This window comes from Amaranthus tricolor, chromosome 4 (genome assembly GCF_026212465.1).
Source record: "Amaranthus tricolor cultivar Red isolate AtriRed21 chromosome 4, ASM2621246v1, whole genome shotgun sequence".
NCBI classification, from domain to species: Eukaryota; Viridiplantae; Streptophyta; class Magnoliopsida; order Caryophyllales; family Amaranthaceae; genus Amaranthus; species Amaranthus tricolor.
Window position 1 is genome coordinate 29,736,004 of NC_080050.1, and position 26,191 is coordinate 29,762,194.

Consider the following 26,191-nt stretch of genomic DNA (forward strand, 5'->3'; position numbering starts at 1 on the left):
TATAAAGCGTTCATTAATAATATTAAATTAATTACTTACAATTTTAAAATGATCACTTTTTATATTTTTAAATTGATCACTTATAACCTTAAAAATGATTATATATAATCTTAATTAAAGTGATCACTTAAAAAAACAAACTAATTATATGAGTCTGTTTTATACTCTCATGATGAGACAGTTTCGGTTTTCTTTAGGGCTTGGATTAGGGTCTATTATAGATGGTTATTGTTCATACAAGACAAGCAGATTTAATTTTGATTCTCCCTTTAGGTTTGTACTAATAAACTTGTTATTTGGTAATAAAATTTTTAATTTAAAAAAAATAAAAAATTGGGATAGTAGAGAAACAAAATAGAGTTGCGAATGTTAAGAACCGGAAAAATAAACAAAATAGATAAAGAGTAAAGTAGGATAAAACTTGAAAGAAACAGAATTAAACACAATTCTTCGTCTCAGTTTCCAGATAATTCTATATCTTCCTCTTCCTCTTCCTCATCCTGCTCCTACAATGGCAATTTCCTTGCCATCGGCCACCATTTCATCCCTAACCTCCGATAATTCTTGCAGTTTCATCTGTTCAACTACTTCTTCAACTTCAAGAAAGTCTTGTCCAGTCCCTAAATCTTGTTCTTCCTTGTCTTCTCTTCAACAGCATTTTCCATGGAAGCTTCGTCGTCAGATTCGTATTGGAAATGCTCGCTCGTCTTCTCAACAACGTGATCGAATTCTTCCTCTGGTAATTTTCTTTTATCTGTTTGCCTGTTTTCAATTTTTTTAATCGTTTTGTCTAATTATTGTTGTTTTTTAATCTTAATATCGATTTAATATCTCAATCTGTAAGTTAGGGTTTGAATAGCTAAAGTTGTTATTAATTTATGGTATTTGAAATCGCCGATATATTATTGAAGATTGGAAGTTATATGCTGTTTGAAATTATGATATAAAATTTGTAGTTTAGTCCGAATAAAGTTACTGTTAATTGCAAAGAAAGAAGAGACTCCTGAAAGATTCTGGATGTTGTTCTACACTTCCGATTCTTTGTTACTAAAACCTGCTATGATATTAGTATGTGTTAGGAGTGAATGGGCATAAGCGGAAACGTAGGTTATCGAGAAATTTTGAAGGGCAAGATAAGTATTATAAGAAACACGCAATGTATAAATTTACTATATACTATTAAATAATGAGAGTATTACAAGTATCCCAGGTGATAGGGTTGATAAGAATAACAAACTCTCTATATTAAATTTACAAAGAGGAATACAAAATGGTGGATTGAAATACAAGGTAAAATGTGTGTAAATCATGGCAAATAAAGGATACTTGAGGATATAGGAATGCAGGAAGGATTTATGGCTTCTGTATGACTTTATATTTCTTGTATATGCCGAAGTGAAGCTTCGTACCCTATCTAAAGGTGTTGATGACGGCAATACTTGCTGATATTACTATGTCGGTGTAAACTTGCTCATTGAAACGTATGCTCTTTCTAGTAACATCATTAATTGATATCTTCATGATTATTCTAGAATCATGGAGTAAGTTTCATTAATTATTAGTTACTTTGGGCCATAAAGTTGGGTCACACCCAACAGAATGATTCTTGGACACTTCATTTTGGCCCAACATTAGAACTTTCATTATGTTGATTTTGAAGAAGTTGAGTGCAAGGTTTTGCCAAGGTTTTATGTGAAATTCAATTGTGCACAACATGGTAAAGTAATGTTGTTGTGTTATAGTTGTTGTCATGCGTGAAAATAGAGAGCGATGAGTAGAGAGTAGTGAGTTTACTTTCCTTGCTAGCTTCATGCAAGGTAATGCTTGTGACTTGCGAGAAACAAAAATTAGAATGAACAAAGAAACCCTTGGCTTTTGAATTTTGCTGACCTTTTTAGGGAAACTGTTTTAAGTTTATGGGTTTAAGTTCCCTTTTTTCATATTATTTTGTGCCTATGGGTTGCCTTTTAGGTTTATGTCCCTTTTGATATGGGTTATTCTTATAGGACTTTGTAGGTATTTTTCTATGAAATTCTTTTTAGTAGTTTTCAATCTTGTTTAGCAGACTAACCAATACTTCTTTTCAAGGCTGTTAAAACTGAGATTATATTTTAAATTGGCAAGGGCTTTCAGAGTCTGATTATAAGTCCGAATTATGATTCTATGAACATGTATAATTAAATATCAGTCATATTATAAGTTATAAATAATTGTTAATAAAAGAATAGGAGTGTAGCTATTAAATAAGCAATAATTGAACATATATGTCCCTTTTTGCTTTGTTAAGGTTTTGTAAGATTCTGATTTTCACTAGTTCTGATAAATTTATATAATCTTGAATTGTGATTTAAATCTTATGATCATATTTTGAATTGTAGTATCATAAGATTTTGCAATTTAAATAAGATTTAGCAACTTTGCGAGTTGTTTGTTAACATTTCCATTTAAACTTCTAATTGCTTTTAACTTGTTCCAAATGGTGAGCAATTTCATTCAGAGAGCTTGTAGGCCTGAAAAACTTCGTGTTTTAGCTGTTAACCATCTAGTTTTGGATAGTAGATATGTATCACTGATTGCCGGTGAAATTTAGTTGAAAATACAATTCTTGAGTATGGCTTTTGTTGAAGCTGCAGGCTTTCTGTAGAATTGTAAATGCATGTTCTTTTCTATCTTTTTTTGCTAAAGCACTTGATTTGGGTTGAGATGGTTTCCATATGGGAAGAATTTTCATATCCTTGATTTCATTAATTTTATGTACATGAAACATAGTCCAAAATGTTCATATTTAGAATTATTTTTTAGTCGTAAAAAACTTCTTCATCCTTGTGTTGCTGATCCTGTTCACTGCCTGTAATTTTATATCTGTAACCATTTTCTAGAGATGTCTAAAATTCTTCTTGAACGCCACTGCTGATGATCATTGGTAATCATGAACTCTCCTTATTATTGAGAACCTATTTATTTTTGTAAGAGGAGGGTGCTATGGCAAGGCTCCTTAGTATGATGCATATTGCATATTGGATTAGTTCTTGTGTTAGGATTTAGGAAATTGATTATTGATTCTATGTCTCCTTTTTTTTCAACAAATAATAATATATATTTTTAATTTTCTCAAGAAATGTAATTGTTCAAATTTCAGGTTCAAGCAAAGAAGCAGACATTTTCCTCATTTGATGAATTGATTACCAATGCTGACAAACCAGTTCTAGTTGACTTTTATGCAACATGGTAGCTCCTTCGCTTTCTATAACTATTATTTGACTCAGTTTTGTTGAAACTTTGATTGTATATCGAACTTAACATTAACTAATTTCATGTCCAACCTGTATTTGCTCTTTGTAAGAAGAATATGTTCTTGTTGAGAGAAAAATCAACCATTTACCAAATCCCAAACATTTTGGTCTATGTTAGTTTTTTTGTACTTTTAGGATGAATTTTGAATAACCACCTTATGTTACATTTTTATTATGAACCATCACCTTAAATCACATTTTTTTTTTTTACAAATCACCACTAGAATGGGTCTATATCATTTATTTGCTGACGCCACCTAGTATTGTTTAATTTTCTTCTAACTTAATGGATAATACGAGCTTTTTAGTTGAATTGTGTTGGTTTGCAACTTTGCATATGAAACATGATAAAAGATGCTTATGTAAAATAATTATATGATGTGAGGCATTACAAATTTGGCTACATATAATATGAATATTTGTAATTTATCCTTATTTTTAATTATGTTACCTCTTTGTTTTGTAATTTCACAATACTGTAGCAGACAACAATGTTGGTTATGTTAAGCATGATGTTACCCTTACATCACATGTGTGTAAATGGTTAATTAGAGGAGAGAAATGGTTAATTTAGTTTAAAGCATAGCAAGATGTGGTGTAATTGAGAAGAGCGGAACCCAAAAGTGAAAAAATAAGGTTATGATGGTGAAATTCTGGACCAAAATAGAAAGATTCCGAAGTGGACAAACAGAATACATGGTTTTAAACAAACCAAAAAGAACATAGGTATTACAAAATAATCTCATACGTCCTATTTTCCTTATATTTTGCTACACTACTCTAAAAATTTCACTTTGATTTGCAACATGTTGCAAAATGAAAGGGATATAGGGAGTATCACTTAAAAACATGAAATTCCTATGAATTGAAAATTCAGCTAAAATTTGGTGCGGTTTTGTTTGAACTGCTTCATTCTCAGTAGACTTTTCATTTCGGACTTTTTTGTATTGCATTTGGTATTGTTTTATCTATTCAAGATAATTATCTAATTGAGAAATTGATCCTTTAATTTCTTGTACAATAGAATAATAGTGTTAATCAAGAAATACCTTGATGCATAATATCAACACCAATGGAAGCTTGAAATATCACTCATGTATTGTCACTGTGTTTTACCAGTCTTAAGTGAACCATTAAAGTTAATTATCCAGATATATATATACATCTGTTTTGTGACTTTGCTTAGGAAATTTTAATTTATATTGTAACCATGTAGAAAAGTTATAATTTTTTCTTGGCAGCTTATAGTAAGTTGATGTGGTGGTTCTAATGCAGGTGTGGTCCTTGTCAGTTTATGGTTCCTATTCTTGAACAAGTGTTAACCTCTTTGAAGGACAAGATTCAGGTGGTTAAAATTGATACAGAGAAATATCCAGAAATCGCTGGCAAGTACAAGATTGAGGCATTGCCTACATTCATCTTATTCAAGGATGGGAAGCCTTTTGACCGCTTTGTAAGTTCACTCTGGTTCTTATTTTTGCATAACAAGGCTTAAGAAGCTCACTCTTCAACGGTAATCAAATAGATGTAATATATGTATCATTTCTTGGACACCCAACCTTGTTTGCTGTCACTATGTTGTCGTGAGTCGTGAGTCTCGAGTAGTCAGCAACTGTTGGTGCCCCTCTCAGCTTGAGATGCACTGTGGTGCTGTTGACCAAAATTTTAGACCTTCTTTGCACCATTGTGACCAACCTGAAATTGACCGACCAAAAGTCACCCAACTCGCAACCGGATCTACCGACTGTTTTGACTGGTCTAGTAGTAGTCAATGAGAATTTACTATTCCCAACTTAGGTTATGTGGTAGTTTTACTGTCATATTGCTTGGTTGTAAAATTTACAGATATAAGTTGTTTCTTGCATCTTGGTAACCTGCTATAGTGCTATGCACCTTTCTGGTTGTAGTTTCTGGATTTTGGAATATTGTAACTGATGTGAGTTCTTTCTATGTTCTGTCCCATTTTATTTGTCAAATTATATAATTTTTCAATTGTTATTCCTTTGATCTTTTTTTCATTCTCAAAAACATGACAATTTCTCTAAAATAGGAGTATTACCTTTTTTTTTAACATTTTATGTCCTTTGGGCCTATGTTTCAATTTTTTTATATTGAAAGCTTCAGTTCCTAATTTTCATTCCATTTCTCGTATGCTTGAAGATAACACTCCGCATTTGTTCTGTTGACAAACCAGGAAGGTGCGCTGCCTGCAGATAAGCTAATTCAACGCATTGAGTCTTCTTTGGCTGTGAAATCATAACATTGACATTTGCCTGATGGCCATCATATGGAAGCTTTTGTATGTTCATTGAAATGTTACCTTTGATTTGGATAAGCAATCACACAGGAATACTGCATTTGACATCCGAAGATAAAGATTGTTCTATTTTTTGGTCATGTAAAGGGATACCATGAAAGCTGGTGAAATGCTTTACCTGATCATTAGAATGAGTTGAAATCTTTGTGGTTGCTAATATAATAACCTTATTACTAATGGCTCGTATGGTTTTTCCTAGATAAATAGTTTCATTTGGAAAGGACAAAATTGAAAACTTGTTATGGGAGTGTTTATGTCTATGTGTACAAAGTCGGTTTGGGCTTTTTCAAGCTAATTCAAAACAGCTTATTTTCTGTCTATTTCTGTCGAGAAAATATCATCGAATAATTGATTACAACCAACTTTAGACTATAAAATCAAGTTAATATCATCGAAATATTAAGGAGTTGGGCACTCATGCTGCTGGTTCGAGAATAGTTGCCCTTTATTTGTTGATTCGACAATAGACCAAATTCGAAGCAAGAAAGTCGCCCTATTTGAATCTTAGAACCACAAAATATTTCACCATTCTCAGGATACAACTTACAAGATTTTACAACTGGAACTCGCAAATCTATCTCCACCAATGAAAAGAGTCATAACACCATATGAAGCACAACTATGAGCTCATATGTTTAAATACTACGTCTAAAATGCATCCTACTCTTGCAAATGTAGAGTGGATTGCAAAATACAAAATGTTACAATGTACGAACAAAGACAGTTACAAAGGCGACCACGGGTGCCAGAGAAAGTCATCCATCACTAGTATGCGTGAAGGCTAGAGCAATAATTATGAAGGTCGAGATAACAATCAACAAAGGGAATAACATAACCTTTCGACTTACTTTATCTCCCGGATTATCTTGACTTGCTAGCTCAACTTCATTAAGAAGTTTTCGAATCTCTTCTATGTCAGAATCTTTGGAAGCCTGCATTAGCTTACCTTGTATCTTTTCTAGCTTAGTAAGCCTTTTGATCCTCGAGACATTCTTGGACGACCATATGAATCCCGTCATCTTCCATAAGAGGATACCAACATAGATAGCTACAACACAATCCACAGTGTAATGATGGCGCTCCCGGATTTCTCTTTGAGCACTGTGAATAACTAGGAGCCATACGAGAGCTGAACTAAAACCACCATACGCTTCCTGCAATTGTTTCCGAAAAGTAAAGAACACATTTATATAGTACATACGGCATAGATGCAAACGACAAAATAGCCAGTACCACCCGATACACTGTGATAGACTGATGATTAAGTACACAGAGACGGGAAAAGCCGAAAAGTAGTCCTTCAAATCTAAGGATTGACCCTGAGTCTATGTTTCCTACATCATGTATGTGTGCTCACTTCCCAGAGAGCACCGAACATTAGATTACAAGAAAAGATAAAGAAAGTGGGATCATACCGTCCAAGCCATGGCCGTCAGTACAGCAACAAGCATGTGGCCACTGTAAAGTAGGTCATTGCAGCCGCCTCCAGCTTTCTTCAGCAGATGGAGCCATGAAGAGCCCTCGGGAGGAAGTGGACGCAGAAAATCAATGAGAAAGCTCATTGAACCCCAATCAGGACGGTAGTCACCTTGTAATGTACCAGGATCAGCTGCAAGACATTGAATTGGATTGGACAGTCAGCAGCAACTCCCTGTAAATGTCAATGACAAGATATGCATCGACTGTCGCCCATGAATCAGAAGATTGAAAGAAGTCAAATTACAGACGCTCATCATAACCAAATGAACACTCACCATAAGCAAAATCCTTATTTATTAACTGACGAATAGCATTTGGATCCGAAGCATAAGGGGTGTAATACTTCTGAGCCCAATGATGAGGATATTCTGGAACATGAAAGCGAGCTGTGGCACACCAAGGACGAGGAGATGGCAGGATTGTTGATACAAAACTTATGGCCCGTAAAAGGCGGCCAATTGCCATTGTGAACAAGTACCTTGCTCCTAGTCCAAAGCCAGGGGCCTTTACAGAGTCAAATAGCACAGAGAAACCGAGCATTATAAAAAGCATCAAGAAGTGATGTAACCCAACTATGTGGGCTCTTAAGAGATCAACCACAGTCTGGGGGAGCTTCTCATTCAGAGCAAGAAGTAGCCACTGGCCAGTGTCAGGAAGAGGATCTGTATTTCTGCCATGAGCCGAGAAAAACTGTCACTTTATCCATGAACATATTCAATTACCCAACGCCACTAAGGGGCTCCAACCTAAGAGAGGTTTGGAGGGCAAATGTACACAAGCTTACCCTTGCAACAACACAAACGTTTATGATTGACCCTTAAATTGCCCCAAAGGATATATGTGTGCACTAATATAAAAGCGATACATAATTGCATATCAACCACTTTAGCTTGAAATTTTCGGTAATAAAAATTTTTAAGTGATTAGGAGAAAATGTATTTTCAAACAAGAATACCCATATGAAGGTTATAGTAATGGATCTACATATACTACTCCGGAGTTCAGTAATGATAAGACTAAAAAATCGATTGAGGCTACTCTTTTCAGCACTTTCAATAAAAGATATTCTTGAACAGTATACTTCCTATGTCCTGTAATACTATTGAGGTTGGCACACATTAAAAAATGTTAACTTGCTCTAAATCCTCACTTCTAATCGAAATTTCCATTAAAAGACGATGAAGGAGAAGAATTCTGAGAAAATAAACTCAGAAACACTGGCAAAAAGATACTTCAATAGCACACAGAGAAAAAACAGTATACTCTATAGTCATGATACAGCTGCATTCAGCCACTTTAATTTCCTAAAACTTTAGGACATCCTTGATAACCTTTCCTCAGCCCTTCAAGGCTTCAATAATTGGCTAATTCTGTGAAATACTTAATTTTTTATTCCATTACACAAATGTCATTAGATAGCTTCACCTAAGTAGGATTTGAGACAGGGAGATGTATGCAACCTTAAACTAAAACAAGAGGTTCTTTCCAATTAACCCTTGGTATTAAATATCATGGGTAACTTCACCCAAATAAGAAGTACACATGATTGTAATGAGCCATTGAGGTCATCCACTACTAGTTCTAAAAACAAGGCCGCATTGCATCGGTCGCGTTGTAAAAGTTTTCAAAATAAACAAAACGTGTATAAAGAAAAGCGTTTTGGGCCGCATCAAGAGATATCTTATGGTTTCAGCCGATATTTAGGCGATATGATAACCACATCTGCGTTACATTACCGCGATTGCGACCGTAAGGGCATTTTTACACTATAATAGCTGCTGAAATCTTCTACTTTCCTTTCATAGTTACATGAAATCTCTGTCACTCATAAAAAGCCAGGGATGTTGCTTAAAATGAAACAAACAGAAAACCCCAATACTAACCAGACTTAATCAACCACAATACAACATTACACTCTCCATTACACAATTATAAATCTGAGTAGAACCCTAAATTACTAACTAACAGCAAAACACACAAGAAGAAATCTAAGAAATGAAAAGCAAAATAGATTAACAGCAACAGGATGGGATGAATTTCAACTGATTAAAAGCAAACAAAAGTAAAAGAACACAAATTTAAGAAAACAAAAAAGGAAGAAAACCCACTTGAAGAAAACCAAAAGGAAGCAAACCCAGTTTAGATCACACAAAGAAACTCATACAAATCAAGCAAAACACGATTTGTACCACGAAAATCAAGTCCGATTAAAGCATAGTTAATCTCAGCTAAAAAAGTGAAAAGAATACCTGTGCCAATCAAGACCCAGAACAGCAGTAACAGAGCGAACAGAAAGAGCTTCAAAGAGGAGAGCAGAGAGAAGGAAAAGAATGGAAGCAAGGAAAGGAATAAAAGCACGAAACTCAGCAGACCAATGGTTGTAAGAGAAGATACGGGAGAGGACAATGATGAAAAGAATAGCCCAGAGAGAAGGTTGAAGACGGGAGTGCCATAATGGGGATATCTCTCTTAGATAATCGATAGTTATGTACGCCATTGCTGCTATTCCTAGGCCGGCGCCGCCGCATCTCATCCGTGGCGACCACCGCATTTTGGGTGTTGACTTGTTGGTCTTCCACAAGCTAGAGGGTAATTTGGTAGAATGTTTTTTTGGAGTCGATTTAAAAGCGAATTAGTAAAATAATACTCACTTCGAACCAATTTAGTTGTCCATTTTCTTATTTGGCAAAGTTTTTTTAGTTGTTCCATTTCTATCAACCTTTTTTTACCTAAATATCCTTAGTTCACACAAGTAATTACGAATATACCCCCATATACCTTACTAACCCAACTACTCTTCACTACTTACCTTTACTACTTACCCTTTACTACTTACCTTTTTTAATGGTACCACACCATCCTTAATAACCGTGCCCAAGCAAATGGGACATCTAAATTGGTTCGGAGGGAGTATTACTTTTAAAAACATTTATTTATCTAATATTTTTGAAGGGATGTTTTTGAATTTAAGTTCTAATAGAGAAGTAGAATATGCTTCAAGTCTATATAACAAGAGATAAATTTTCTTTTTTTTCAATTTAAAATTCCGATCAAAAATTGATTTCAGCAGCAATTTAGTCGGAAATTTCCTACTATTACGAATTAGTTGGTGGGTTTTAGTCGGTAAGTTGTCTTTTTTTTGTAGTGTGACATCACCTTTGATAAATAGAGGGAAAACATCTCTTGAGAAGTTGACAAGTCAGACTTTTTGAGTTTGTTTATGTCATCTGTATTTTACTTTAATATAATGTATGGATATCTCAACCTTTTATAGATTTTCATACACAAAAATAGAATATGTTTCAATTAAATTAGTAAGAATAATATTATATTTAAAAGGGTAAGTTAGAAAAAATTTTATATATATATATATATATATATATATATATATATATATATATATATATATATTTTAATATGTGACTTGGTAATAAATTCCAAATATGCTATACTAAGTAATATATAATGATTAATACGTATATAATGAAAAGTTTAAAATATATTGAAAAAATTACCGTCAATAATACAACTTTTTATTAATTTTTCTACAATAATACCAACTATTGATTAACCATGAATAATACCAACTTAGGGGCGTATTTTCCTAAAATAATACCAACTTTAGTTTATTAACTAATTTACCAATTTTTTTTGTCTTATAATCACTTATCGTTTGATTTTTACATGTTACGGATTTTCAACGAAAACACCCCTTTAAGTTGGTATTATTATTATAATAGGGAAATCAACAAAAAATTATATTATTCACGGTAATTTTTCTAAATATATTTTAGTCCTTATTATAGGAAAATCAACAAAAAATTCTACAATCTACCTACAAATTTATTTTGTCCTTATTCTTATCTGTATATTTCTATCTACATATAGCTTTCTTGATGGCAAAAGTGCTAGGAAGTATCAAGGGAAAAAATGCTGTGAAGTATCTTGGTGTATTATCTTTTTTCTTAAAAAAAATTAAATTTTTTTTATATAAGAAATTTTAGTTATTGATGCAAAAAGGTCAAAGAACGTAGGAAGAATATAAAAATAATTTGTACTATAATTTTTCATCTTTTTCTAACAAAAGCATGAAATATTTGGCCCAAAAAAATGAAAACTTGCAAACATTTTCATGTGTACAAGGGCATGAGTTAATGAATGACAAGCATATTTTCAATATAATTGTTCCCATCTTATTCTCACAATAAGGTATAATTTTCCATCTTTTATCTCTCTCCAAACCTGTGAGTGAGGAGTCTACTTAGCTAAAGAATTGTGAAAAAAATAATCTTTAGAAATTTTTAACTGTACAGAAACTCAATCACCAAAAAGACAAAAGTCTATGAACAAACACGGCAACAAAACTTCCCGATCAGTGAAAAAAACCATTGTATAGGGTTTGAATATTCATCGTTCTCCGATTCTTTCTGTTCCGGTGATGCGGGAGGTATTGGCCTTTCATGAGGTAAATGTCTATGGAATGCATCAACGGCAGAGGCAACACCGTCTTCGTTCTCTATCAACTTAGCAAGTTCCATCACCCGAGATTTTACCTGAAAACAATACAGTTTGATTGAACTTAGAACAATTAGCATACTTCGATATCAAAGCAATGTATTTTCATCTCGCATTTCAATATTCATAATTCACTTTTCTGTTTGGAACAATAGCTCTAATAATGTATTAACGCCACAAAATATGGATGAAGAGCATGACATTGTTGGAAAATAACCCAGATGTGATCTCACATAGAATATACACGTTCAAACGGAAGGGAATCAGAAAATTATAGCCCAGCAAAACAAAGCAGTTGATGCATATAGTCGAAAGATCACAAATACCTCTGGTTGGAGCATAAATCTTATAGCACTCGAAAGAGCGTCAACACTGAGCTGAGCAATTGGAATGGGTTCAGGTCCCAACCCTTTTTGGTGAATTCTGTCACCCCAGAAGAACTGGTCACCAAAAAATGGCACTATTGTTGTTGGACACTGCAATTGGTAACATAAAGAGTCAAAGTACTTCGTCTCATAGCATATAAGAATCTTGTTTCTTCTATTTGCTAAAATATATAGAGTCAGATTCATCAACCCAGTATCCCGTACAAAGTCAGGATCCAGGGAAAATGCGCGTGTGCACGTACTTGCTGAGATATACATTTCAGAAATCCTTGCACTAAAAGTGCATTTCATATCCAAAGGTTAATACTAAAAAACTGGCTTAAAGGCCTAACAGCAGTAGGAAAATTATAAACTCGTCAAATATTATGTGAATAAAGGTAAACGTAAAAGTTACAGAAACTGCTAAATACAAGATTAAACATTCGTGCATGCTATATATATATATATATATATATATATATATATATATATTATATATATATATATATATATATTCAATATTGTTAGAAAACGGCTCTTAAACAAGTTTGTCTTTAAAAACTTACTCCAGCTCTTAGTCCAGTAGCCGTAGTTCCTGCACCACCGTGATGAACCTGCATAATTGTGGAGCTTAGCTGAATCAGAAAAAATTTCCATAAACTAATTTCAGCTACTATTAGTGCTATAGCGGTAGATCCATTTATAATAATGACTCAGTAATTGTTCAACCATAGTAACTGCAAGTCATATTCGATCAAATTGATAAATATGAATAGACTCATGAGAAGAAGCTTTATGTTATTACTGTGAGTGATTAATAAAAATACACCTCAAGAGAGATAAGGTGTGAATTAGCTATTCGAATAAAAAGTCGTCTGACTCACCACGGCAGAACATTGAGGGAAAAGCCAATCATGGGGGCAGTTCTCAAGAAGGAAAATATGATCTGGGACTTCAGATACTGCACGAAGCAAACTAGCAAGACAGTAAAGAAACGATACAAACAAAAAATGGATAGAAGTAGTCAAAACTCGGAATCCAGTAGATTGTACAGAAATTCAAAGCCAAAGTTAGTGGAAAAAAAGAAACAATATAAAAAGAGAGTAATTAACTTCATTAGGAGTGTACAAGGGGTTTATAAAGCAAGACAGGAAATAAGTACTTACAAACACCCAGGTCTCCCCAGCCACGATCGAGTATTCCACGTTGTCCAGTATCTTTTAATGCTTCCATTATGATTTTGGTAGTTTTGCAGGGATCTTCAAGAGGCTACAGAAGAAAAAAACTTTACAATATGGTCGTGATACGATAATGCAGCCTTCTTTTACACTATGGTCCTAGCCACTTCTTCCAAGTAAAGTCTTTTCCTTTTCCAAATTAACTTAATTTATCTTTTTGTATCCGGAATTATGTTTGTGCCAAGTGCGTGTTTGTTAGGATCTCACACTAGATGTCATATTGGGCATTCATTACAAAATAATGTCTCTTAATCACTAAAAATGGGTTGCTATATGAACCAAAAAAATCAACATGAGAAATCGTTACTGAAAAAGATTATATTTTTTTCGGACATAACAAGTATTATATCTACAAGAACAAACAAAAGAACACCGACAACCGTCCACATATTTCTCTCATGTAATCCAAGTCGTCTTCGGCCTACCACTTCTTTTCTAGAATCTACAAATTCAACTATTCACTTTTGTAATTGGTGCATTATTCAATATTCTTTGCACATGACCAAACCAATGCAAGCAATATTCTTTCAATATCTTTAATTCTAAGAAAAATCCTTGTTGTCCTCATTTTGAAATAAATCCTATAGAATTTGGTCACTCATCTATTTTAGCATATGCATCTCGACACCCTATCTTCTCTATTACGATCTTCCCTAAAAGTTTGACTGTATAGAACACTTTGATTGCATAATATTTCAAATTTTCAACCACACCTCTCCATTTAAGTTATTAATATCTTGGTCAAAATCGTCATTCCTTATTGAAACACTAAACTGCAAGGAGCTTTTATGTCAAACAACATTCTATTTACAATGTCTTAAATCCAAAATCTATCTCTACAACTGTAACTTAGCATTGACTCCATAACTAGTTTCATCCACTAAAATAATATCTTGATTAACAATGCACCATGGCACTTTATCTTATCTATGACAGTTGCAAAAGAAAATGGCTCAAAGCGGAATTTGGTGTTGGCCAATCATGATCAAAAATTTTCAATTGCTCCACCCCATGGCATAACATATGTTTGCACTTTCTCGTACATATCTAAATCTAAATGATATTCTTATGCAACATACATTTCTTTATTATATCTACAAAAGTGAATTCCCTAGTTACTTTATCATACATCTTCTCAATTCCATTTCATTATCTCATTAAGTGGCTCCCACCTAGACAAAAATGAAAATAGAGAAAGCCAAGTCATAAACTCTAAGTACACAAATTATTTGGATTATGGCAGCTCGTATCAAAGGACAATTGACATCAACTGTTCAAAGAGACTATTGTGATTCTCATTGCACGCCCAAAGATGAGAAAAACTTTGTAATTTGGGACCATGGAGTTCAAGTACCAGCTTTCTAGGGTGCAATAAGAGACAAACTGTAAAAATAAGTAAGATTAATTATTCATAACGAAGACTTGCAAAACAAGACCCTTAAACGTGTTGTAGAAAGTATGTTGGCACACTTGCAGTGAAGATAAAACCACCAGAATTTCGAGGCGATGGTGGCGCAAGAAATTTCAAAGTGAGCAAGTTACGAGGTTTTACAAGAGAGGGAAATATTATCAATTATTTATATGAATAAAAACCAAAGAAAAAACTCAGATAAGGATACAAGTGATCTTACCATGCTCCCAAATCCAATATATATGGGCTTATCTCCATTCTTTATCCATTCAGCGAATTCTCCCTTTGGACAATAATTTGAGCCAAGATTTAAGAAACAATAGCCAACAACATCTACTAAGGGACCCCAATCTGCAAAACAATGTCCACTTCATCAGAACTTTAAATCATGTTGTCACTAACCAACCCTGATATTACAAAAAAATATTTTATGTTCGATGCACATAATTTTTCATAGCACAATGGCGTTTGCTCTGATAGTTTATCCCTTGTCCGGTTGTTGAATAATACTTCATACCTTTTGGTTTTGGAACAACATTAGGACTCCACATGTATCCCGTTGGTAAATGAGAAAGAGATCCATGGTACATGCTAAAGTATGCAATAGGAGGAAGATTCAGCTTCCTTTTCCTGAAATCATTGATGTAACTCCTTATGCTCCACCAAATAAGCAAGTCAACTATTATATATGATAGCTGTAGCAGTAGCACAAGCAAAAAGAAATATTAGAAAATATTTAGAAACGAGTGAGGGCTAGGGAATGGACAAGATAAAGGAGCATACCCAGTTACCATAACTTTGTGGTACACGAGCTAGCGGATGAGGGAACTCATATGTTGGCCTGCCTATTAGAAATAAGCGTAAGATAAAAGTATAACAATTTGTTCTTCAAATGAGCATTCATGCTCACTACTTTATAATGTATGAGCTTTGGGCTATTCAAATAAATGTGCTGAAATAAAGTAATTCTCAAAATAATCCAGGAATGTTGCATAATGCATATCCACAATAAAGAACCCTACAAAAGATCTTTCAGCACATTCAAGGTGTGCCAAAAAGGTCAAGATTTTGGTGGTCTTAGTGGCCAAAGGAAGTTGAGCACGATGGAGAACCTTCAACTAAGGAGACTTTTATATGGCATTAAATCCTCATTGGTGTGTTTATGTTTCGATAATGGAGAAGATAATGATCATTCATTCTTTCATTGCAAGATGTCGAGAGAACTATAGCAAATTTTGATCAAGATTAAGGGCGGAGAATGGGTTGCTCCGAGAAGGATTGGACACTTTCTTTTGATTAACCATTGTGGTATGGGTAGGAATAGTAATCTTAAAAAGTTGCAAGTGATTTGGTCTTTTGTCATTTAATGATCTGTATGGTTAGAGGGGAATAGGGAGAACTTTTAACAGTTGATTTCTACCGGTGGAGGTATTATAGGAGAAGGTGGTTTTATCATTAGTCACTTTGGGCTAAGGTGCATGGACTATTACATCATTCCTCTCTAAATGATTTATGCAAAAATAATTGGAATGTGATGTTGTTATTTCTATTTGTGTTTGGGAATTAGGATACTTCATCCCAAAAATATATGACTTTGTTTCTTCATTGATAAACAAATTTCCTTTTTCAGAAAAAAAAGGTGTTGCCAAAAAAAATTATTGTGCTATTAGCCAACCTAATTCAACAACTCGTGAAGAAAACATTCTTATGTATCTCTCAAAAGCAACAAAATGAATTTACTAGAAAATTCATAGTGGCTGACTGGCTACTAGAAAATCTAGGCTTGGACCTTACGCCTAAGGACACGATAGGTCCAGAACTCAGACCCTTAACCTCAATAACCTATGAGTCTCCAACAAGATCCAAAAACAAAAGCAGCACCTTTTGTTGAAGTCAGTTAGACTGCACACATACACGAGTGAAGAGAACACAACCTAAGTCATCTTTGTACAAGCTAAAGCCTCAACCACGTGTTTGGACTATTAATGTTACTGAAACCACCAAAAGCTACAACTTACAAAATTTTATTTATATTCAACACTTCACTACACTCACCAAGTAAAAGATCACTATCATGTTCTCTTTATAAGAACATGAGCTTAAATTAAATAGAATTTTTAGAAGTTTAGATATGACTATTATGGTGAAATGACAAAATTGATAGTCTTGATTGAAGTTCAGGTAATTCACATTTGATAATTAGTTGAGGTTAAGCGTGACAACTTACGTCCATGGCATTGTGAAGAATATGTGCAGAGGTACACCAAGTGCTTCTGCAACATGCACATGTCCTGCATGAAGATACGTTCCAACCCATTAGTAAGGTTCATAAGGAAGAGAAAGTAGAAAATGATAACCAGTAAAATTTTCTATTTCCATTTTAATCAGTAAAAATATTTGGTTTTGTAAAAGAAATTTAAGAAAACAAGGCCTTGATTCCACAAAATTAATTCGGAGAAAACAAAGCATAAGCCGCCAAGAGTAAGAAGAAACAGGACTAATAAGTCCATCCTAAAGAACACCATTCCCTTATTGATCAGGATGCTAACACAATGAAATCTTACGCCTTCAAAGAATGTTGTTTTTGGGGATGAGGGAGTCATCACAGAAAATTGGAGATAGTTATGATAAAAGATACAAATAAATTTCAGTAGTATTTTCAAATTTGAAAAGGCCAAAAGTAAGAATGTAAGACTTATTCCTCTTGAGTATCATGAACATACCGTACGCAGGAGGATTAGCAATAATTGCTTGAGCCCTGAAAGACACACCGGTTTCTATATCTGGTTTTGTACATGCAGGAAGAAGTGATTCGATAATAGCGTTCAATTGCTTCCGTTGGATTGATATTTCTCCTGGGGACGAAGGAATAAGCCCTTTATTTCGCGCCATATCTGATTTCAAGACATAATGGAAAATACTTCACCTCTGGGGTAACAGATCTTCATGCAGCAACAAAATGCTAATATGCAAGAAAAGGATGTGAAAATGAAGAGGCATTATGATTGCTACAACATACTTTTCACTTTTCAGTACTCTTAGACAGGATAAATCACTTCAAAATGATAATATTAACTATAGTATGAATCTTCATCAAAATGTTGGCATCAAATGATTTTATTTTATTTTTTGAAAAAATCAAGATAATTAGTGTTGACAATTTTGTAAAGAAATATTAAGAGTCAAGATTGTCCAAAAGCAGTACTTCTCTAGTACCCGTCATGGAAAAATTCAGACACAATTCGAACTCCATGATATACAATTAAACAAATAATAAATAACCACAAAAAATGCAAACCATATTGTTCAATCAACCAGAAAACTAACATAAATGGGATCCTTTTAAGATTAAAAAACAATATAAACATTAGACACGCTAGATGTATTCAATAACGTAATTTTATACAAGCAATAAAGGAAAAGGACAAGGTTAGAAAACCATTTAGATTTTCCATCTTTAAAAGAAACTTCCTGGGTAGTATACAGTTAAAACAAGGTCAATTATAGGGTTTCTCTAGGACAATCATTTTAAATGAGTCACAAAAATGCACTTTTGACGGCTGATGGAATTGCTAACGATATATAAGCCAACCACCAGAGAAAAATTTGAAGTAATTCATCCACTCAATAAACTCACGAATTGCATGTATCCAATAGGACATATAATAAAGCAAATGTAGTGAAAGAAAGTACTGGAAAACAAATTATGTCAAACTCATTTAAGATCCGAGACTTCTTACATCCTGCCAGAACTCGAGGGTCACCGCCCAAAGGATAGAATTCAACACCAGCAGATTTGACGAACCCACTAAAGTTACTGTGAGTAGCCAACCGAACATGATGCCCAAATTCCTACATGCAGGGTAGACAGAGATTAAGAAACAAATAGGCCATGAAAAATTGGCAGATAAGAAAAACAGTATACTTTTGTTTTTTTTCCCTTCACCAGCAAAGCAAAGCCATTAGCATTTACATTTTACAAGCAAAATCAACAAGTTTATTACGCAGAAATTACAAACATGAAAACAACTACATGTAGGAAGGACTGTAAAAAAACCATAAACAGCATATTTTCCGTAACTCGCGTGATGAAAAACATCATTGTTCTCGAGCAATTGCACGTAGAGATACAGTTCTCATGTAACAAACACCTCTTAACTTGGTAACTTACATTTGACAGAAACTTTACAAATCGGAAAGCGCGAACATATAATTCGATCATCAGTAAGCGACACAATAAAGAAGTTGGATATTAATCAAGAAATCAGTTAAAACAATATCATATTGAACACTTGGCTTATTTCCAACATATCTAAGAATACCAACTTATTATTCTTCTTTTTAAAATCCAAGACCGATTCAATTATCCATTTATTTCTGGCTTTCCCTTCTCTTCCCCAGAAAACTCCCATTATTCAATTTTCATTCTTTTTTTTTTTAAGTTTCCCAACTCATACTTTTCCTTTTATTTAACTTTTTTACTTCCCTTGGATAGCCCAAATGCGGAATAAAAACCTAAATAAATAACTACTTCAGTACCAATTGAGAATCAAATTAGAAATTCCTCGACATAGCACATTCCAAAAAAGTATCTATAATCAAGAACCCTACGATAACTTTGAACAATTGTATATTACTTCACACTTTTATAGATGCAAGCGAACAATAAAAGCTTTCTTAAGTATTGAATGATGTTTAAAAAGGATAAGAGCCAAAAAAATCCTAACAAGCTAAATATAAGTAGTAGCTCATCTCAAAAGATAGCTAAATCCACAACTTAATCTACAAATTGTTAATTAATTGAGTAATAGCATGATTTTGTGAAACATCGTTGATTGTCAAGTCCGCCATAAAAGTTGCCAAAGTTGTTGGATCTAACTTCAAAAATTATTGATTATATTTTCTAGATTTCATAGATAAGCTAAGTTTCAAGACACTAATTCTAGGTCAATGAAGAATATATGTACCCTAGGCCCTAGAAGAGATGCTGAGAACTTAAACAGGTTATGAGTTTCTGTTTCTTTTTTTTATTTATTTGAAGTAACAGGTTATGAGTTTCTTAATTTAATGTCACGCAGGTGATGGGCAGTTTGTTAAAAACGGCAATTATAACATTATTGTTTGAGCCGTGACACCAACTGGATTAGCCATGCCAACAACGACAAAGACGACAATGCCACACGGAAGAATTTAGTGAAAAATGTAGCAAGAAAAACCCAAAAGTCACTTCTAGAACTAACACTAAAGGAAGAATAGAATATAGTAGTACATACATAGACCACTATGTGACAAGGGACTTTCACTTTTTAAGCAGATGTATCAAAATATACAGTTAGTGAACAACAATTACAAACATACCTGAAGTCTCTTAGCAATAGCTAGGAGAGGTTGCACATCTCCTCTGGTCCCAACTACAAGCAGAACAATATTCAATCTTGGAACAGTTTTATTGTGATTAGGAACAATGTCATCAATCTGAAGAGAAGCACTTTCGGCCGAATGAAGCTCTAAAAGCTCAGAAGCTACAGGATTGTTTTTTGCTAAATCCACCTCTACTGTCCCATCATTTTGAATTTTGACCATGTTCACAATAAGCTTCTCCTGGAAATTACAAGAACAAAAAACTTCATCAATGATATGACAGCTCCACACATAGATATATTCTACTGTGTACACAACGACAACAATGCCAAAGCCTTAATCCCAAAAGATTGGGGTCGGCTACATGAACTAATATATCGGTTCCAATGATCGTCCACATGGAATCTTCTTCTCCATAGTTATAGTGTACACGACACTACTAATAGAGGAAAGTTGACAATTTAGTAAACTAGAAACATACATTTCAAGTTACTAGCAGATTTACCAACAAAGAGTGTACTATATTTGGGCCTTATCATTAAACTATTCTACAACTAAAAGCATCGATTCAGATGATTATCCACGTATACTCTCCCCCTCCCTTCATTCTTATCCATTATCGTATGCTTCAAAAAAATTATATTATTACCTATCATTCTTCACTTCTATTATCCACGTCATCTTCACCTGTCGCTTCTTCTTCTAAGCTCCCCAAATATTCAAACTTTAAGTTTTGTAACCGGTGCATTTTTTTCATCTTCAATCCACACACCACGCCAACTTAAACAATATTCTCATTTTATCTTCAATATTTGTGACTGCAACACCCTCTTCATTTTTGAACCTAATCCTTGGAGTATATTTACTTGGCCATCTTAACATGCACATCTTAGCCATAGTCTACTTTCATCTTCCAACAATTGTCTCTTATGAAATCCCAAGAACCATAATCTATACACGAGTGTTGGTATAATGGCACTGGGGTAGATTTTACCTTTGATCTTAGTCACACCATAATTGCTTTACATTCCAGTCGCAGTTCTCCATTTGATCACTCGCACTAAATTCTATGCCTTACATCTTTATTGATATCCCATTCTAGTGAGAATTTTAGCCAAGATACTCAAAACACTAACTTAGAGGAAGATTTCTTGTTTCTAACTTTACCACACCTCAGCTATGATCCTTCAAGTCAAAATGACATGTCATATACTTTGCCTTACTTTGACTTAGATCAAACCTGATTTGGAAACAAAAATTTAAAATTTTGCTCCATTTAGGACACAATTACTGCATAATAACAATACAAAAATTTTCCAATTAAACTAAAATGTAGCTCGTAGGTACAGGAAAAGTAGTCAATACTAAGATTACACTAGTTTCCCATGCAATAAGTTGAGAGAATAGTAATATTAGATCAACAAAGAATATGTAAGTATCATTTTTCCATATAACTGGGAAAATCCAATATAGGTCATGTTAGTCAAGGAGCTCATAGGTTGTAAAGACATCCCAGCCCAATGTTTTTCCATACAGTGAATTGTGATGACGAGTGATCACTGGCAATAAGCAGATTACGCCATAATACCTGGGTTTATTCTGCTATGTTTCAGGTGTGAGAGATGATATGCCAAATTTAGGGAAGGTTTGATGATAAGTTTTTCCTGTCAAGTTGGTTAGTAATGGTGTAATTATGCAGGGTTTCAAGTAATGATTCTCCAAACTTTTTTCATTTTATTCCAGGAGAGTCTGTCATCTTATTGATCAATCAACCAAGATCATAAGGTATCATTTTAAAGATATCAACCTAGAGCTTCTGTTACTTCATGTTACATGATAAAGGAAAGTCCTATGCTAAGAGTTACTCCCTTCGTCCAACAGTTGTATATTGCACAAAGATTAAGAAATAGTGGGACCATTGGGATTGTATGGATGATAATAAAGGAGAACTGGAATGTGTGGATAAGAATAAAAGAAAGTGGTGGGGGCAATTCCATAAAAGGAAATTGTAGTAATGTAAAAGGGACAGATTAAAAAGGAAATTGTTACAATCTCTTAGGGATGGAAAAAGTACCTCAAATGGCCTTACATTACAAACTATCTCATGACTTCCAAAATCACATTAATCAGGGTAAAAGTCACAAATATTAGAAAATAAAAAATTTAAAACTAATATTACCTTGTCACGCCGTGACAGACTATTAAATTGCAGATCATATCGTCTACTGTCCCTCTCACTCTTAGACCTACTCATAACATTTTCAAGATTACCAACCAAGAAATTGCTCTGAATATTAATACTACCAACAGGTTCTGTACAACAAGGATCAGACCCTGCCAAAAAAGCTTAAATATCAGTAAGCAATACACAGTGCAAAAGAAAATGAAAAACACAAGCATATACATAAATATCATGAATATTTGTGCATATAAAATTGCAATACGTCAATCAAGTAAAAAGATTTATGACATGACATGAGTGAAATCGTATTCCCCACCATCTGAGCACGAAAACAAAAATCTATATGAGTCTAGGCAGAAGTTGAGGTTAGCATTCACAAATACTTCAAATCATACTACAATCTATATGATGGATAGAAAAAAAAATATGCAAAAAATAAAACTATAGAAAGTGTGTTTCAAAAAGAAACTCAAAATTCTTCTAGCAGGTCATAGATTGGATTAAGAGAGCAAAGAGTTATGTCATGCAACCATTGTGCTGTATATCTTTATCAGATGCTTTTCAAGGCTTAAGTTGGATGTTGACTTATGTTAAGAAAAAATTGACGAATTGTGATTCGGCAAGAAATAGGTAGGAGACGTTGCTGCCCCATTTTCATTTGTTCTCTTTTCTACCCGTGACTTACAAAAGTTCAAGAAAGCTCCAGCTATCCTTCAAAATTTTGAGTTCATATCAGGTCTTAGAAGTAGACTAAAGTATCTTATATTTTGATTGGTTTCTTTTGTTTGGTTACTTGGGAGATATCCAGTCTTCGAAAAACTGAACTCAAGCTTCCATAATAAGACAACCCTTAAAAAAAATATTTTAGGAACTGTCACTGAGAAAGTCGCGCTCATACATAAACTAAAAATTGGAAAAAGCTTACTTCACCTAAAAGGATGTTAAGTTTATCCATATTCATTCATAGTATCCCTCTTTCTTCATTGAAATTCAATGTCTATCTATGAAAGTCACTTTTTGCAAGTAGAATCGAGCACAATCTTCAACACACAATAGGATTCACTAGAACTCATAAATTCAATACAAGTATATGGAATTTTATGTTGAAAGTTAGAGTATTTTAGGAGATTTTCCAAAAGTCACTAATGTGTTCTAAGTTCTTAAAAATTAAATTAGTAAAACGAGGAAGAACAAATCCCCTAGTCATTCCTTGGAAAGCATCAACTTGTCTATAAGTCAATGCAAATCTGCCAAAAATGGATATAAAGGCGCCGAGACGGGCCTTGGAGTGCCTGGCAGATGCTCATGAAAGGAATCCGTCCAAATAATCAAGTTCCATAATGTTGGTTCAATGAAGACGAGTAGTGGAAGCAAGTTATAACACATACTTGGGAAATTATGTTGAAGCACAAAGTGTTTAAAGATCACGAGGTGTTCCAAATAAAAAGAAAATTAAAATGTGATATTATTCTTTCTTTGTTTCACCATTATAATTCAGAACTCTCTTTGATTCATTATTCGAATAATTAAATCATTCCTTAAAGAAAAAACCAATCAAGTCCATTTTTCGTACTCTAATTTTCCAAGGGTTCGTAACTACACGGATCCCATATGGAGTTGATTTGTTTTTCAGTCTCAACTGCTAGCAGGCAAGAAACCTAGTCAGGTGGATTGAACTCAACTTCTGTACTGTAGTTAAAGTGGATACACAGACACATGATGTCCATTTTCGAGGATATAATAAAGCAAAACTTGATTTTATAAAATCATAGTACAAATTGTTAACAGATAGTGGAGAATCATGGGTAGCCTAGTGGTTGAAGTCTTTCCCTTTCACCTTTTGACAGGCGTTTTCAACACCTACATGAAGGATTAGTTCCCCCTCCCCTTACCTATAAGCAGGGAGGTTCTGAGCATGTTTTCAACATGTTCGATAGCACAGGGCAAAAGGTTGGGGGCTTTAATATTAAATTACGTAGTACATGTTAGTGTTTAAAAATACAAAATTATTAAAAAAACATTACATTTTATAAAAATTGCACAGGTCCTTCAATTAATTTGTCAATTTTTTCTCCACCCCTTCCTATAAAGGTGCCTATCCCCAAATCAAAAAAAACAAATAGTAGAATAAGCTGTAAGGCATCTCAAGTTCTCACTACACAATAAGTCATTATTGGACTTTCAATTCACAATTCACAATTCACATCATGTAACTATGTCAGATTCTACATTCCAGCATGGTTATGAACACTTGAACTACATCTAGAATCAAAATCAATTATGGTTAAGTTCCATGAAAAGGCCAAGTTTGAGTAACGTAATATGATTAAAGCAAGATATTCAACAAAAATTCACATTTAACTCCTTGAAAAAGATGGGTTCCATTCCTATTGAGTTTTGACATAATAAAATGAACCATAAAAGCAATAAGAAGAAAGTACCTCTTCTGAAAAGATTGGAATCAATCTCAGGAGAAGAAGACTGCCTCAAGAATTGCATACGTCCAACTTCGCTATCCGAAGAATCTCCATCCGCATTCACAGCAGCAGCAGCAGCATTAATGTATTCCTGATTACTTGCTCCTTCTCCATAACTATATCTTTCTTCTAAACTACTTGACATATTACAACACTTTAAGTTTTAACCAATTTATATGATGAAACCCAACAAAGTTATTGCAACAGATGAATTCCACTAATACTAAATCACCCCAGAATTGTGTAAACAAATCAGAAAAACCCAACTATATACATCAAAAAAATGATGAATTCAACCCAATTGCACCCAATTCAAACGAAGGAAGGTAGACACATAGTTCCCCAAAAGAGTACGAAAATGAGGTGGGTTTTCAGAACGTTACAGAAATTAAACGAAAAAAGAGCAAGAAACTTGACTAGTTGGTCAAAAATGAATTCAAGGAGCGAAGACTATTAGGTACAGCATCTTTTCTGAATTTCCGAAACCTTACTGGTATCAAGTATGAACAAATATGGAATTTGATGAAGTAATAGTAGAAAATTGAGAGTTTTTACGAAGCCAATGATTGAACAGTTAAAAAGTGGTCGTGGCCTCGTAGGAGGACATGAATGATGAATTAATGACTATGGAGTCATACCGACACAGTTCAATTGCATAGACCCATGTCCATCCAACTCATCTCAATTGCTTGTAGTATAGATTGCTAAAAAAAATAAGTATATTGGCTTAAAATACTTGGGAGTAAAATATTTAAAAATAATAGAAAATATAGAGATTATAAATAATAAGACAAATTCATCAGCACGAATTATTAAAAAATAGAATAAATTAGATGAAATGGATAAATAGTAATTTTAAAGGATTTTATACTAGTAGCAATTTTTAATGCGTTACACTAATACAATTTTGACTTGTAAACTCTCTTTAAGTGCTACGCCAAAGTCCAATCCCAATTGTTTCATACTTTTTGCCTTTTGGAGCTTTGAGATTCTTACATTTTTTATAAATCTTTTAAAAGTTTTTTAAATGCAAAATACGCTTAGGCAGTGTTAAGACTATCGTTCAAAATATATAAATGATGTATTTTAATTGCAGTCTAAACCAAATAAACAGTGTGATAAGATCATAGCTAAACACATTATTTGTGTATTATAGACTATCAACCTAACGTGTCGATTATTAAAACATCATTTATGCATTTGAGTTGTGGCCGTTTTTACATCTATAAATAAGGATCATGGTCCCCATAAACAACGCATTTTTTATGGTTTTTCTTTTATTTTTATTAACTTAGAAGTATATAATTTTGTCATTTATTATTGTGATTTAGTTATGCTTGAATAATTGAGTAAATATTTAAAGTTATAGAGGAAAAGGTTAAGATTTAATTCATATTAATCAAATTTGATTTTGTAAAAGAATACATATCATGTAAATTAATATCCTGAACTAAACACATCATAAAACTTCTAATCATGTCCTGCGGCATATAATTTAGACGATTATAAATCACTACATATATTTTCTTCAAACAATAAAAAGGAAATTGTAT

General features: G+C 33.5%; 3 protein-coding genes across 4 annotated transcripts; 1 reads left to right on the top strand and 2 right to left on the bottom strand.

Moving 5' to 3' along the window:
• Positions 1 to 408: 408 nt before the first annotated feature.
• LOC130810128 (uncharacterized) lies at positions 409 to 5,928 on the top strand. The gene is made up of 4 exons (XM_057676080.1): positions 409 to 739; positions 3,140 to 3,228; positions 4,569 to 4,746; positions 5,488 to 5,928. Exons 1-4 carry the CDS (start codon positions 512 to 514, stop codon positions 5,551 to 5,553), a joined length of 561 nt encoding a protein of 186 aa, XP_057532063.1. The 5' UTR covers positions 409 to 511; the 3' UTR covers positions 5,554 to 5,928.
• Positions 5,929 to 6,083: 155 nt separating this feature from the next.
• LOC130810127 (protein PHLOEM UNLOADING MODULATOR) lies at positions 6,084 to 9,703 on the bottom strand. Its single transcript, XM_057676079.1, has 4 exons — positions 9,339 to 9,703; positions 7,365 to 7,759; positions 7,026 to 7,219; positions 6,084 to 6,764 (listed from the first exon to the last, which is right to left on the bottom strand). Exons 1-4 carry the CDS (start codon positions 9,638 to 9,640, stop codon positions 6,366 to 6,368), a joined length of 1,290 nt encoding a protein of 429 aa, XP_057532062.1. The 5' UTR covers positions 9,641 to 9,703; the 3' UTR covers positions 6,084 to 6,365.
• A 1,246-nt stretch (positions 9,704 to 10,949) lies between these two features.
• LOC130810129 (sterol 3-beta-glucosyltransferase UGT80B1-like) lies at positions 10,950 to 25,298 on the bottom strand. Of its 2 annotated transcripts, none has more exons than XM_057676083.1 (14): positions 22,159 to 22,296; positions 20,629 to 21,219; positions 19,977 to 20,219; positions 18,359 to 18,470; positions 17,342 to 17,512; positions 16,846 to 16,909; positions 15,402 to 15,459; positions 15,136 to 15,313; positions 14,839 to 14,969; positions 13,136 to 13,238; positions 12,854 to 12,930; positions 12,536 to 12,583; positions 11,931 to 12,080; positions 10,950 to 11,642 (listed from the first exon to the last, which is right to left on the bottom strand). In XM_057676083.1, exons 3-14 carry the CDS (start codon positions 20,199 to 20,201, stop codon positions 11,430 to 11,432), a joined length of 1,530 nt encoding a protein of 509 aa, XP_057532066.1. In that variant the 5' UTR covers positions 20,202 to 20,219; positions 20,629 to 21,219; positions 22,159 to 22,296; the 3' UTR covers positions 10,950 to 11,429. The 2 variants fall into 2 exon arrangements, with proteins under 2 accessions (XP_057532066.1, XP_057532065.1); XM_057676082.1 differs by lacking the exon at positions 20,629 to 21,219 and adding an exon at positions 24,603 to 25,298 and having other exon boundaries at positions 10,958 to 11,642; positions 22,159 to 22,313.
• Between the last annotated feature and the right edge of the window lie 893 nt (positions 25,299 to 26,191).